The sequence below is a fragment of the Apium graveolens genome, chromosome 10 (genome assembly GCF_009905375.1).
Source record: "Apium graveolens cultivar Ventura chromosome 10, ASM990537v1, whole genome shotgun sequence".
NCBI lineage: Eukaryota > Viridiplantae > Streptophyta > Magnoliopsida > Apiales > Apiaceae > Apium > Apium graveolens.
The window spans coordinates 149,191,074-149,206,593 of NC_133656.1; the positions used below are offsets into that span (position 1 = coordinate 149,191,074).

At 34.8% G+C, this 15,520-nt stretch overlaps 1 protein-coding gene across 1 annotated transcript; it reads right to left on the reverse strand.

Moving 5' to 3' along the window:
* Positions 1–236: 236 nt before the first annotated feature.
* On the reverse strand, positions 237–10,649 carry LOC141691129 (uncharacterized). Its single transcript, XM_074495872.1, has 2 exons — positions 10,260–10,649; positions 237–377 (listed from the first exon to the last, which is right to left on the reverse strand). The coding sequence occupies exons 1-2, from the start codon at positions 10,647–10,649 to the stop codon at positions 237–239; spliced, it is 531 nt and encodes a 176-aa protein (XP_074351973.1).
* Between the last annotated feature and the right edge of the window lie 4,871 nt (positions 10,650–15,520).

Consider the following 15,520-nt stretch of genomic DNA (forward strand, 5'->3'; position numbering starts at 1 on the left):
AATTAATTGACTAATTAAATAATTAATTATCAACTAAAATTAATTAAGATTCATTTTTAAATTAAAAATAATTTTTAGAAAATAAATAATGGATTTTAGAATTTAAAAATAAATAAAAACAATTCCTGAAAATAAATTAAAAACAGAAAATACGATTCTTGAAAATATTGAAAACAGAAATCCTGTTTTTATAAGTTTTAAAACTAAAATACGATTTTTGCAAATAAGGGAGACTTTCAGGGGCCAAACTGCAATTTGACACCCCTGGTCATCTTCCCCGACCTTCCCGCCGGCCAGACTCCATGACCGCCGCTATGGAGCTTTTCCGGCGGCTGGAAAACCTCCAGAACCGAACCAAATTCAGGGGGATTGCTCCCCTACATCCCAGCAACACATATCTGTATTCAAATTGAGCAGATGATCAACGATTAATTCGGAAATACGACCGAAAAAGTTACACCGCCGTCGAGTTATAAACTCCGGCGAGGCCCTTCCCGGAATCCTCTGTTCAATTCTTTTATACCATTTAATTGCCTGCTCCACGATCTATTCATTAGGGCCCTCAATTTCAACACATAACCCTAAACAAAGAAAAAACCAAATTCCAATTAAAAACATTCAAACTCTATAACCCTAATTTTTGAATTCGAGAATCAAACTTAATTTTCTATATGTTATTGAACTCCAAATTAGTCATATAATATATCAAAATGATCAGGAAGAAATTATCTACAAGATCCTAACATCAAATCACATCAACAACATCAAGAACGAAAATTCATATTTTAATTATCAATTAATTCGAATTAAAATAAATAAATAACAAAATCACCTTGATTTCTGCACTGAAATGGTTGGTTGAATCAGAAAGTACTTTTCGAGACCTTCAATTTGATATATGGCACGCCCGAATCGGAGTTCGATAACGCCTTCGTTTGTGCTTTTGATTATGAAGAACGCAACTTTTTTAGGGTTTTTCTCTGTATTTTCTATATTTTTGCTGATCGATTATGATTATACGAATAAATGAAATAATAAAAGGGCTATATATATTTATGGAATATCGGTTCGTGTTGGATCATTTTGGATCGATAAATTAGTTACTTAGCCGCTAAGTAACTGCAAAAATGATCTGATTTGATACCCGTATTGGATAATTATCCAAACCGGGATTCTTATAGAACACTTTAAATGAAAATAACGTAATAATATCCCGTCTTTCGAGAATACGGGTTTTTTTGATTCACCGGAATGATTATCGTATCGAAAATCTTGTGACGGGCCGCGTACGGGTCAAACCGTAATCCGGATCAAAAAAGTCAAAACACGAAAAATGTCTGAAATTACCAAATTAGGTTAGGAAGGAGTTTTCAGAAGAGTTTTTGGTTGTAAAAACGTAAAAATGGTTGAAGTTGGACGATTCCTGGCTTTATAAAATAATTTTGTAATTATTTAGAAAATAATTAATAAATTCATAAATCAATATAAAATCATATAAAAGTCCAAAAAATATCAGAAAAATACCGTAATTATCTATATTTTATTTTGGTCATAATAAAATTGACATACTTATATTTTACCACATATAAGCATCCACATATCCACACCAATCATCAGATAATTCGCCAAAAATCACATAATAGTCACATAAAAATTATTTATTGATAAAAACTAAATTACACGCGATATCCCGGATATTACATCCTTCCCCCCTTAAAAGGATTGTGTCCTCAGAATCACACTAAGGATCAGATAATGATACATTCAAGTATCTCACTTCTATTTTCTCAGGTTGATTCCTCAACCTTACAACTTTTCATAAACTTTTACTCGTAGCATCATTCATTACTTAACAACCTCTCGCTAACATCATATTTTATCTATTTCTCATATAACTCAACTCAAGTCTCTATTTTATATATAATGGAGCTAAATTACTCTTCCTGAGTATACACATATAAATACCTTATGAATTTGCTAAACATGTGGTGGTGAAGCCAACTCGCTTACACTTATCTTGCCTATTTTACTGTTTTAAAAAGGACCAGCTTAATGCCTATTAATTCTCTTTTCTTTTTAACTCTAATAATTCATGTTTGCAATAGTTATTGGTGGTTGAACCTCATTCCCACCTGTTTTTCTATTCAATTCACCTAGTTTATAATCGCTTCCAATCGCATTTGAGGCTCTTTAATTGTTCTCTTAATCTTCATATCCATCTGTGAATGATATACTGATACCATGGCGTATTCGATTCCTGACATTCTCAAAATTATACCAGGATTAAGAATTAACGAGAAAATCTTGACTGGAAACGATTGACATACAAACTTATCACCATATCTTAATTTCCTTGAATGACAATCGAGTATATTTGTCGAGCGAAAATCTCTTACTACTTAAAAGAAAATACACTAACCTGGAAGCATCACCAGCATATTCTAACTCATATTATCATTTATTTTCATTCTAAGAAGTTCTCATAAGAAACTGACTGCAATGCTTTCCTTGACGTCTAGTCACATATAACGTTTATTCTTTCTTTGTGCCTTACTATCAAAAAGTCTTATTTGCCATCTAGGTCTTGTATCATATTCTCGGCGTAGCTTGAATCTCTTGAGTTATCGATGTTTAACCAAATTCCTATCTTTTTAGTTCTTCCTTACTTAATGCCCGTTCATCTAGGAGTGGTATATACTATTCTGATTCGACATAGTTCATCGTATTCTGAATACTCCTGTCAAATCTCAAATCAAATAATATTGATCATTTACAATAAATTTCTGGAACTGATGACGTACCACCATTTCTTTAAGCAGTAACTAACACACTTATTGGACGAACTGCTTATTAAATAAAGAGAATTATTAGGTTTGGATAACCTATCGATAATGATGCAATTAACGTTTTCCTCACCTTTAGCTCTCAGGTGATTTCACTACGACGTCTCCTAGCGAAAAGTATACATGTAGCCTTTGATTTCCTGCCTTAATTCTTGGGTAGGTATAACATTTATTTACGTTTTCCCCCATTTTCTCTTCACGTCTGGTCACTAGATATTTCCCTTTAGCCTTGGTACTTGATCGTACTCCTGGGATGCATTCCCTATCTCAATTTGCAAATGTTTCCTAAATTTTTCACCTTACTTCTGGCTTTCATATTACCCATATCTTACCTATATCCTGGCATCTTATAAAGTTTCTTTATCACCCTTTGATTCCACTTCCTTTCCTATTTTCGTTCTTCATTCTCATAGTTCATTCAAACCAAACTCTTGACCTTAATACTCATTTTGATGTCATATCAAATTGGATATCAATACGAACTTTGATGCTCAGCACATCCCATTCTTAAATAAACATTAATCATCTATATTAATACCACTTTCAATATTTAACAACAACTTAAGTATCAATATCAATCAGAAACTGAATTAAAACTATATCTCACATTTTATCCAAACCAGAATTACTTGATGAATCATTTATTGTATGATTATCAAAATAATTTGGAAACAAGACGTCCTTTAATAAAACTTTATTGCAGATGATAAAATCTCTTTGATTGACTTATAAAATCCATATTGGTGTAGGTACTAATCTCTTCTTCATTCCACCTCCTTTTTTTCCTTTCCTTTCTTTCTTCTCTTTGCTCTATCTTAAATCTTAAGTTCTTAAAACGTTCTCCTTACTTGTCCATACAAATAACTTTTTATTTCTCTTATCCATTATAAAGGGAATATTCATCCAAGTAAAGCCTCACGCACTTGCAGCAATTCCTGAATTCTACTGGTGTCCTTACTTTTTCCCAATTCCTCATTACTTTGATTTTGGATTTGAAAATCACATCAAAATTTGACTTAATCTAATTGAAATCGATTTCCATCTAACTGACCATTAATTGGTAAAATTACCCAATTAACTCACTTAATTGATCAATTGCACCAAATGATGACTAGCTAAATGAAATCAAAGACCAATTATATATAGTCGAATTGACTGTAACAACCTCTTTCAAGAACCGAGATCACAATTATTTGGAGTATCAACAATACTATCAATAACACACGGAAGTATACTTTCTATTTTCAATAGTAGGGTATTCTCCGAAAATTAGGGCAGCATTTCCTTTATATTATTGACTACCAGTCGGACTCAAGCCGACACCAACAATCAATCACACAACCAACAATTAATCCAGATGTAGACCAATCAACTTCCGCCTTCTAAACTCACTATTTCACCACCATACATAATACTAATCAGTATAACTCATATCTTTAGTTCAACTTAAGATTATAGCGAACAATTCTTATTATACCATACCTTTTTTTATATCTTCTGATTACAACAGAATATCACTACTGAGTACAGTTACAAATTAAAAATTCTTTTAGTTCGTGTTTCAATTCAAGCTCTCTAATTAACAATTTATCCATCCTTGAAAATATACACTTATTTTTATGAGTCACTTGTTCAACTTCTGATAACCAGCATGTGGTCAACACTATTATAATCTTGTAAAAGAATTCCTTTGGTTTTAAAGCATTACTTCTTAAAAATTGTTACAATCAAACCACCATAACTTCATCTCCCCTTATGTCTTTCCATACTGAACCTTCTTTCTAACCCAGTTATAAGCATCAAATTTACCATAACTCACTTACTTGAGTGGGGAAAGCCCAACCATTCCTTGATGAACACATTCAGAGTTTGTTTGTAACTAGCATTTCTTCGATCTTGAATATTCATGATAAATATCTCCCACATGATTGAGGTTGGCTTCATCTTCACAACGTATTAATCGATTATCTGGTTATTATTAAGAATTTCTTCATTCGCTTCCATTGTCCAATCAATCATTTGCCTTATCCGATATACGCAGCTTTGCTTTCCTATTTTTTTTCTAGTTAATTCACCTCATACGGTTTGCTAACTACTTCAATTAATGCCAAAATCTCAGACTTAGAATGTATCATGTATACAGATTTCCACTTTCGATTTGATGTCGTCGCGATAACCACGTTATTGGCATAATGATTCTTCTTTGCACGTAAATGTCCACCATTTATTGGCTTGTAATCATCCATACTCATCATACAACTCCATCTGCTACACAGGTTCATTTCACGTCCTTTTTAAAATATTCAAAGGATTGACATTACACAAGAAGGAATTTGTGTATATGATTCTGATTAGAAACCTTTTGTAAGGAATAAGAGTACAAGGAAACAATCGGAAAGATCCATGAATCAAGAAATTATAATTGAAGAGGGAAAAAAATTAATGATGATTTGGATATGAGTGAGACAACCATATTTGTACTCAAGATGGCCAGTATTTCATACTATATGGCATACAACACATGATTAGGTGGTGTCCCTCCAGACACTTTGTCATTTCGATAAAGCGTCACACCATAACACTGTTTGTCTCAATCAGAAGATAAGACTTGAGGGAAAAATGATTTTGAAAGGAATACAACAATTTTCTTATCACCTCATAGAGCTGATTATGAATGAGGTTCATACTTTATTCAAGATTCATAAGAACGAATGGTATTATAGAAAAGGATTATAGCATTGGTCGTCATCCACATTTCATCTATTTACAGCTTCAATGTTGATTCAATCAATATATTCCAATATGAGTCATATATTAACTTTATAAAGTTCTCTGGCATGCCTTCTTAATCGATCATTAGAATAAATTTCCTCTGTACTGGGTCTTGTATCTTTAGCGTCGCGCTTCCATATTTATAATCCGACTCTATTTGCAGTCTTACGAGATTTACAATCATAACTTCAAATTTCGATTATGCTGCTGATCGTTCAACATATCGCCTTCTTTGATAATAATGTTTTTCCTTTAAAAAGTCTGGAGATTTTCTTAATCTTCTTTGCTCGTACTCGGCTTCTCGTAAATTGACGTATTCTTTGAATTCTAATAGTCTTATAAATTGGATGAATAGTTTCTCTGTACATTGGTTCTGTCGTTAAACTTATCAAACAATATTTGCATTCTGCCGTTAGGAACAATCAAATCTTCTCCATAATAGCGGGTCCACTTGGCCTTCTAAACGAACTATACTAACTTCTAGAACAAGTATTCTTCTAAATAATCCAAATCTTATAACAATCGAGAAACTTAAGGAGTAATTGAACAACCAAGTTTTTAAAACTTATTTTGTTTAAAGGAATTTTAGAAAAATTTGTTAAGAAAATCTCTTTTGAACACTGTTTTAAAATTTTGAAAATCATACACCTGGTCGTCAATACTATATGAGTTGGTTGTCGTCCTTCTCAACTATCACAAGGAATCCAATTAGGAAAACAATCAGATAAGAGCCCATTCATTTCCATATATCTTCTACCCCTTATTGGGTCCATTTTGCCTTCATTGGTCAACAAAACTTCAGTTACCGTTGCATACTATCTTATTCGTAACTTCACTTTTAGTCTTCCATACTGGTAACATTCCCATCATCAACTCTTACGGTTACTAAGTATAACAAATCTATCTAGTAATCATCAGATTTATTTTATAACACAAGGTCGATTTATATCACATTACTTCTATACGTATCATGTTTGATCATAACATCATCATATAATTTTCAAGAAAACTCTCGATTTTCAATCCTCTTAAATTTCTTTAAAGATCCATCTAGCTCACTCCACAAGATAATCGTGGGTGGCATACTCATTAGTAGCTCCATACAACCTGGTAGCAGCTATCCTTTGGAATAACTATATTCTCTCTCTAAGTTCCTTCCCACTTTTCTTAATACCTCGTACTCACTAAATGTTGTAGCTCTCGAATCCATCCTCATAGGTGTTGTTACTTCAAAAGACGAGTTTTAAACTTATGGTATAGGACAAGGTGTAGGGTAGATAGAAAAGATGCACTCACAGCTGAATATCCGGTAGAACCGGAATTAGCATATGGGGGATTCTCGAATAGGGAGTCTCGCATCAGAGGAGGGGATAATAACGTGAAAAGGTGCAATCACCACAACAGGATGTAATATGGCTAACACCGGTGGACGAGCAGGGCATGAATCAGATGATGGTCCTCTGACTGAATGCTATGAATGATCAGACGATCCCGGGATAAAAGAATCTGTCATCGCAGCTATCTAAAAATCACGTCGCTAGATAAGAATCTCGAATCTCATCATGAATCATACCAAAACCTATTGTACAGTCGCATTCAACCTCTCGACGTTCTATCTTTCTATTTCCTAATCATAATCCTCTATCAATTCCCGACAATCTAGGCTTGTTTCAGTGACTTAAAACCTGGCTCTGATACCAAACTGTAATGCCCTCCAAACCCGGGTCAGAAGTTTGGGGTCCACAACACACACACACCATATTTAAACCTGTATATAAAATATGATTTAAAAGCTTATGACGTCTATGTGACGATTAGAATAATATGATATTGAATATTAAAAGATACTTGTGATGCCTAGCAGAGTCAGCGAGGCATAAGAAAGGGAAGTCGGTGATCCATAAATAAAATCGAAGCGTAGAAAGAGAAGACAAGTGATTGATGAACAAAATCAAGGCATAGAAAGAAAAAAAAAGTGATTGATGAGTAAAACGGTTAGATGAGTACAAGTAAAGTTGGAAATCATCTATGATAAGGCAAGTACTTATGAACCTTCTTCAAGATATATTGCAACTATTTTCGAACTGTCTCATAACATGTCACTATTATTCAAAATAACTCATGTTTTATATTGCAAGCGCTTTAAACTATTTAACCTTGAACCCTGATTCTTATTGATCTTGAGCCATAAGCCTTATTCTTCATAAATCATTGATTGTTGAATTCCCAGATATGAGCCAGACACATACGATACTACTCCATAAATACATATCTACCATATACTGATTTCTGATATTGAATTGCTTGACATACCAACCCTTATTCCTTGTTTAACAGAAGACCAATCCTTGGAAACCTTGAATCCTTGGTCTTCTACTTTCTGATTTTTTCCTTGATTGAAAGCCAATCTTTTTGAATTCCTTGTTATACCTTCATGGTATTGTGAAATGCCATATGTTTCAAAATAAATGTTGTTTATGATTCAGCTTATTGAATTACATTGATTATCATATTGAATTGTTTTTAGAATTGGATGGTTTTATAAATGCGGACCAGATTCGTGGTTGGACAAGATTCGTGGTCATAATAGGCCAATGCGTGCCTTGGATCCAGTATATAAAGCAAAGCTGGGAGCCTTGCTCGGGGTTAGTGTGTGACTGATCAGCAGCCTAACCTTGGTTTTTAAAATAAAAAGTGAATATCCAATTCTAATCATTGCTTATTCAGAAACTTGATTCTTCTGAATCATTTCAATTGATTATTGTTTAACCTCCGTTATTGCTATTATGACTTGTTGAGCTAGTTAGCTCACTCTTGCAAACTTTTTATGTTTTCAACAGCTGAAAAGCAAATTGTTGGTAATGAGGATTCCCAGTCCAGTGTGCGAGCTAGGATTCCAGGTTAGTTAGATTGAGCTATCAGGAGCTTTATATTATAGATGAGTTATGCAAGATTGTAAGAACGATATCATTATCAGTTGTAAGTTGAACAAGTTGGGATTTGGTATGATGTAATAAAAGTTAAGGTTGTGGCTTGTTTTCATACTTTAACCTGTTGCGTTCCGTGGTTGTAAAAAGAAAGGTCAATACATATAATATTTTATATACAGGTTTAAATATGGTGTGTGTGTGTGTATGTGTGTTATGGACCCCAAACTTCTGACCCGGGTTTGGAGGACGTTCCACGCCGTCTTGGGTATATCTTATGCCTTAATCTTTAACTGATGATATCCAGATCTTAAGTCGATCTTCGAAAAACACGTAGCTCCTTTTAGCTGATCAAGCAAGTCATCGATTTGTGGGAGAGGGTACTTATTCTTGATAGTCAACTTATTCAATTCACGATAATTAATACACAATCTCATGCTTCCATCTTTCTTCTTTACAAACAGCACCGGTGCTCCCCACGGGGAAACAATCGGTTGAATAACTCCTTTATCCAACAATTCTTGTAATTGCGTCGCTAGTTCCTTCATTTTAATGGGCAACATTTGATAAGGGGCTTTCGAAACTGGTTCTATTCCAGGAGCCAAATAAATCATGAATTCCATCTCTCGATCTGGAGGTAGTCCAGGTAATTCATCGGAAAACACGTCAGGAAACTCTCTAACAACAGGAATGTCCTAGATTTTTAAAGATTCCTTCTCTACATCCTTCACATGATCCAAATAAGCTTCACATCCTTGTCGTAACAATCTTCTCGTCTGAATCGCCGTTAGAAACTTCTTATCTTGTCTCTTTCCTTTGAATATCACTTTCGCTCCATCCTTGGTTCTCAATTTCACCCTCTTATTTCTACAATCGATTTGCGCATTGTGGTTTGCTAATCAATTCATTCTGAGAATAACATCGAATTCTCCTAACTTAAACGGAATTAAGTCAGCAGAAAACTGCCGACCTTCTATAACGATATCGCAATTGGGACAAATTCTATCGGCAGTAACTCTTCCCTGATTTGTTACTTCTATAATCAAGTTAGATTCTAAAGGGTACGCAACACACTTTAGTCTATCAACAATACTTTCAGAAATAAATGATTTAGTAGCTCCAGAATCCATTAACACTTTGACTTCTACTGAGTTTATAGCAAGCGTACCTGCTACCACATATGCATCTTGCACTGCATCTTTCATTGTCATGTTAAATGTTCGCGCCCTTGGCTGTACTGTATGTGCTGGTGGAGGCGGTGGTCCAGTAATCCTAAGAATATTTTCCTTCTAAACAGGCTCCTTACAATTCTTTACCTTATGGCCAACTTTTCCACACTTTAAAAAAGTCAACTCCAGCTTTCCCGAACTATTTGTGCATTCAGATGAATAATGTCCTTTCTGGTTACACTTGAAGCACGTCACGTTGAGCTTATTGCATCTTCCGGGGTGTCTCTTTCCACAAGTCTTGCATTCCTAAATTTGGGGTCTACTATCCTTCATCGAATGCCCAGCTTTCTGAAAGCGATTATTTTAATTCTCATTTCCAGGCTTAAACTTCAGGAATTTCTGAATCTGACTTCCCATATTCTTTCCAAACTTCCCCCTAACTTGGAATTTCCTTGATCTTGTTCCGAATCCTCAAACTTTCTTTTATTTCCTTCACTTTCCCTTTTAGTTGCTTCTCTTTTTCCTTATAAAATCATGGCTTTTTATACCAAAGTAGCATAAGTCCTTGTCTCAAGAAGAGCCATTTGAATACGAATCCATGGCTTGATTCCTTGTTGAAATCTTTTAGCATTCTTCACTTCTGTATTCACATACTTGGGCACAAACCTTGCTAACTCTGAAAACTTTACTTCATATTCAGCTACCATCATATTCTCTTGCTTTAAATCCAAGAACCTCATATGCAACCGGTCTTGCATGTAACTCGGTAAGTACTTCTCCAAGAATAGCTCTGTAAACTTCTCCCAAGATATAGCTTCTCCTTCTAGAAATGTCGTAGTAGATTCCCACAAGTAACTAGCCTCATCCTTAAGGTAATAACTTGCATACTGCGCCTTCTTATCATTTTTAACCTCCGCTAACTCAAAGGCCTTCTCCATTTCTCTCAACCAGGATTGAGCTTTAATTGGATCTGGCAAACCTACAAACTCTGGGGGTTGAACATATTGAAAATGTTTGAAGTTCCCGACTCTAGGAGCTGAGGGTTGTTACAAAAGTTAGAAGAGTCAGTTCATCATAGGGGTTTCTTGTTTTGAGTTTGAGTTCCTTCTTCTTGGTGATTTGGTGAAGTGGCCATTTTATAAACCTGATGAGCAATTATTTAGCAATACGATAGCATGGCATACATAACAATAAAGATTCTTTTAGAATAGTTTTGCGGGTTTTAAGTTTTACCCAGTTGCTCATGCAATCATATTACTACATAATTCACTCACCGGTTAGGGTTCTCACATGACATAAGGTGTATTATCACAAAGATGTTCGAATATGGTTACTTGGAAAATAGGATATGTAAAACATTTTAGGAAACTTAAGATTCCGCAATATGGAAACAAAATGCATAGATAGATAGTTCAGGGGATTCATTGGATTCTTGCAAGATAATCACACTACATAGATAAATAGTTCCAATACAATAAGTTTTGGGAATAAGGTACAATAATATAGTAGGGTAAAAAACTGGAAAATATCCCCCTATCTACCCCTAACTTCTACCTAGATACTACTACTACAACCAACACTAAGTTCTGAAGTACAATACATCATGAAAAGAAAAAGGGATCCCGGCATCAGACCAAGTATCCCAAAGTTTACCGGCGCTGAAAGGAAACCATAACAACTATGGGCTCCACCAGATGTCCCGTCTGATCTCACAATCTCAATAACCATCAAAATCAAGAATCTCCCTCAACACTAACAACATCCAACGAATGATCTTACGAACCCTCTGGGCCTCGACATCAGCATCACTGGAAGATGGTCCCTCATCCAACCGTCTACGGGCAACCTGCTCCACCATCTCAATACGAACTCTCCACTCGGTCTCCAGCACTGACGGCTGCTGCCTAGACTCACATGCCAGCCTATCTACCGATGATCTCAACTCGGGGATTCGAGAGTACACAAAGTCTCGGTCCTGGTAGGGGTGAGCAACGGGTCAGAACCGAACCGGAACTGAAAGAACCGAGAACCGAAATAGCAATATTTCAAGAACCGAACCGGACCCGTTTATATGTAAGAACCGAACTGGAACCGAACCGTAAATTTCGGTTCGGTTCAGTTCCGAACCGAAAGAACCGAAGTTATATTTTATTTATATTTATTTATATTTTATATTATTTTATATCTTAATTTTTTAAATTTTGACTAGTTTTGATTATTTATTAAGGGTAACTTAGTAAAAAAGATTTTTATTAGTGGCGGATCATTTTAAATTCAATTACTTTCTAATATATAAGAAGAAAAATATTTATAAAAATATTTGAAACTCCATATACATTTAAAGAAACGAGTAATACAATAAAAATCATATTTTTCTTAAAATTTATCAAAATATTATAAATAAGAAAATATAATACGTAATATATATACATATATTTATATATATTTTTGTATTTATTCATTTATATACGGTTTGGTTCGGTTCTTACGGTTCTAGTATGTTAAGAACCGAACCGAACCGAGAACCGAAATTTCTAGAAAAAAAGAACCGAACCGGACCCGAATTAGTGAAGAACCGAACCAGAACCGCAATTTTTGATCGGTTCGGTTCGGTTCTCGGTTCTGAACCGAGAAAATCTCACTCCTAGGTCCTGGGCCACATTACTACCAACATGGGCAGGCACAGGTATAGTGGCTCTCGCTCAGGGGATGGGGCCTCTGTAACTGGTCTCAGGGGAAAAACAGGCATATGGGCCTCACTGATCCCAGATGGATCCTCCTCAGGGTCTAAACTAATATACAGGGGCTCCACTGATGGGGGTGGAATAGAGTCCACTGGGGAATCAGGCAACAAACTATCCTCAGAATCAGCATCACTACCACTACTAGGGTCCTGAGATGGAACATAAAGCAACAACCAAGAAAATAGCATTAGGGTTAAATAAAACCTCTAACTGACTCAATGCCCTAACTCCATTTATCACCTTAACCTATTTATTTAACTTAGACTATACCTAATAGTCTAACTCAACTCTATATGAGTCGAACACTCTCGTAATATAATTACCCAAATACCCTTTTATCCTAACTTATCTCAAGGACTAGATCCTGTAGCTCTGATACCAACTTGTGACGCCCTCAATCTCAGGGTTAGAAAATAAGGACCCACACACCAAAATACTAATACCATAATAACAGAAATATAATAAACCCTGATACATAACAGGATCTAAACAGGATAAAGTATGACACAAGATTACAACTACCAACCAGAATATAATTTTATTACAACCCAAAATATGAACAAAATTAAATTATTCGATTCTGACTTGAAATCAACAAATAACCCAAAAGTATCTGATTCAACCATTACACCTCCGACTATCGCTTGCTCACGCAGCAACTATGATTTGGCATCTAAAAACCTACAACACTGTAAGGACCGCCAAGAACGCTCTTACGAGCGGTGTGCCTAAGTCTGGCCATCTTCTTGCTTAACTGCCATGGTTAGATCAAAGCAAATAAGTGAGCAAAGACGCTCATTAAGTAACTATATAGCAGTTCTAAATATTAACATAAACAACATTAACTGAGGCATTCTATTTCTGGACACAACTAAGCTAAGTGCAAGTATTCTTTTATTGGCTAGGGAAAGGCATTTGAAAAGGTTCGGGCGTTCAAGATTCAAAGTTTGGGGGAAAGCCGACATTCATCACAAATCAATAATAGGGTTCTCAAGAAGTTTCTTATTTCAAAGGAAGCAATCAATCAGGCTTCGAGAATCAATAAAACATAAAATAACAGGGTTCTGGATCAAATATCATCAATTTAAAGAAGATACTACTCATTTTGTTCCATTTCAAGTAATTAATGACCAGATGGAGGTCAGTACGGGCTGATCACCCGTATTATATTTAAAAGATGGATATTCCAATCAAGGGTTCTTTAGTAATTTATAAAAAGGGTAATGCACATTTTTGATAAAGTAAGGTACCTATGGCAATATTTCAACCTTATAGTGGACTAGCCCCGCTAGCCTCTTATATGACTGGACTAGTCCCACTAGTCTCTTGCGTCTCTATCCAATCTTCAAGGAATTCATTTGGAAAACCTTTATGTTGGAATACAAGAAAATTTATCTAAATTAAATTTTAACAGTACTGATAAGTGAAATCATTTGGACTCTTTCAAGTCGAAAGTCATTCTTAAGTCCAATTTAAGAATTCAAGGAAAGTGAACAAATCGAAAAAAAAGGGATCATAAGTTAAAGGTATTGATCGATTGTTGAACAAGTGTATAAGTGTGCAATAAGGATTTTTCCAAAGAACGATATGTAACAAGATGTAAGGAATAAAAGGGCATCTCAGTTAACAAGATATAACATTTGAAAAGTTCATAAAGCTCTTTTTAGGGTCAAGTATTCATAATTAACAAGATATAGGGATAGGGTAATAAGTTCTAGAAACAAGGGGTTACTGTTAGGGATCGTCATATGGACTTATAATGAGCTTATTCCAGGGAACAGTTTCAGGGTTTCCAAAGAATCGATAACAAGTATAACAATGAACTTTCATTCTATCAAGGAATCAATAATATCCTCTCTTTATCAATTCAATATAGAAGGCATAGTTACTTGCTTCAAAAAGCTTTCCTGCTTTACGAAACCTGAGCTACTGCCACCTGGGATATCATTCCCTTTTCTAACCTGAATGCCTCTACTATCCAAATCTACAATATAAAACAGAACCCTAATTAGCAACTTAATCAACTCCCAACGTTTCTTAGAACATCTAACTTCTACCCCAACATTTTAAACTTCAACTTATATACTCGAGTATAATCATATAACACATAATATGATATACTCCTATACTTTTAATATCATAACTATACCTATTATTTAGCACATAATCATCGATTCTAATATTATGACACGAAAAACACTTTTTCCGTTTCCTTTTATCAAAAATTTGAACCAAAATAAAGTATACCAAGAAAATTCTTTTGGTTAATCAACATGCATTCACTAATACCAAACATTCATGCTCTTTAGATAGAAACCAAACCTATCTCGATCTATATCATATATCACATCGACTCAATCAAGTTATTCAAAATAATACCTTGCTAACGCTATAATTCATCCAAGTTTTCAATCAAAATGATAACATGCAAGTAGCAAAATCAACATGCAAGTTCAAAAATCACCAATCAATTAGCAACAAGCAACATGCAAGTTCAAGAATCATACATAAACTTTAAACCAAGCTAAAAACCATCCATTCGAACCATTTTTCTTAAAAACCGAACCTCACCACCAATATTTTTTTTTTGTAAAACTCAAATCAACAGCAACTTCCTTCTTAAATTCACTAAATCCATTACTCTAGATCACCACCAAACCTTTTAACTCTTTTAAGCCTAAATTAGTTATATGCAAGTCTCAAACTTGACATGCATGTGACTTTTAACCCAAAAACTTATCCACATCAACCATATAATCAACTCAACACATAATTAGAATCTATCTAGGAATGATCATCTAATTTAACAAATAATTTCAACCCAATTCTTTTAAAAGCAACTTAGCATTCAGTTTCTTTCAAAAAAACACGACATGCAACTATCGAACTAATCGTTTCAATTTTCTAGAGCTCAGCCAAACATCATAGCTCACCACCGACTCACTGAAGTTCATCGTCGGTGGCGGTGGCTTCTCGGTGGTGCCCTCACTCGAGGGTTTCCAACCAAAAACTACCGATTCTCCATCAATAACACAAGATAACTAGCATGCACACCATTTCATCAC

Bases quoted from the DNA above. Each gene is read 5' to 3' on its own strand.
- LOC141691129 (XM_074495872.1), bottom strand. From the start codon at position 10,649: ATGGAGAAGGCCTTTGAGTTAGCGGAGGTTAAAAATGATAAGAAGGCG. The intron at 378-10,259 runs GTATAAAAAGCC...GCTGGGATGTAG, and splicing joins CAAGGACTTATGCTACTTTG to GGGAGCAATCCCCCTGAATT.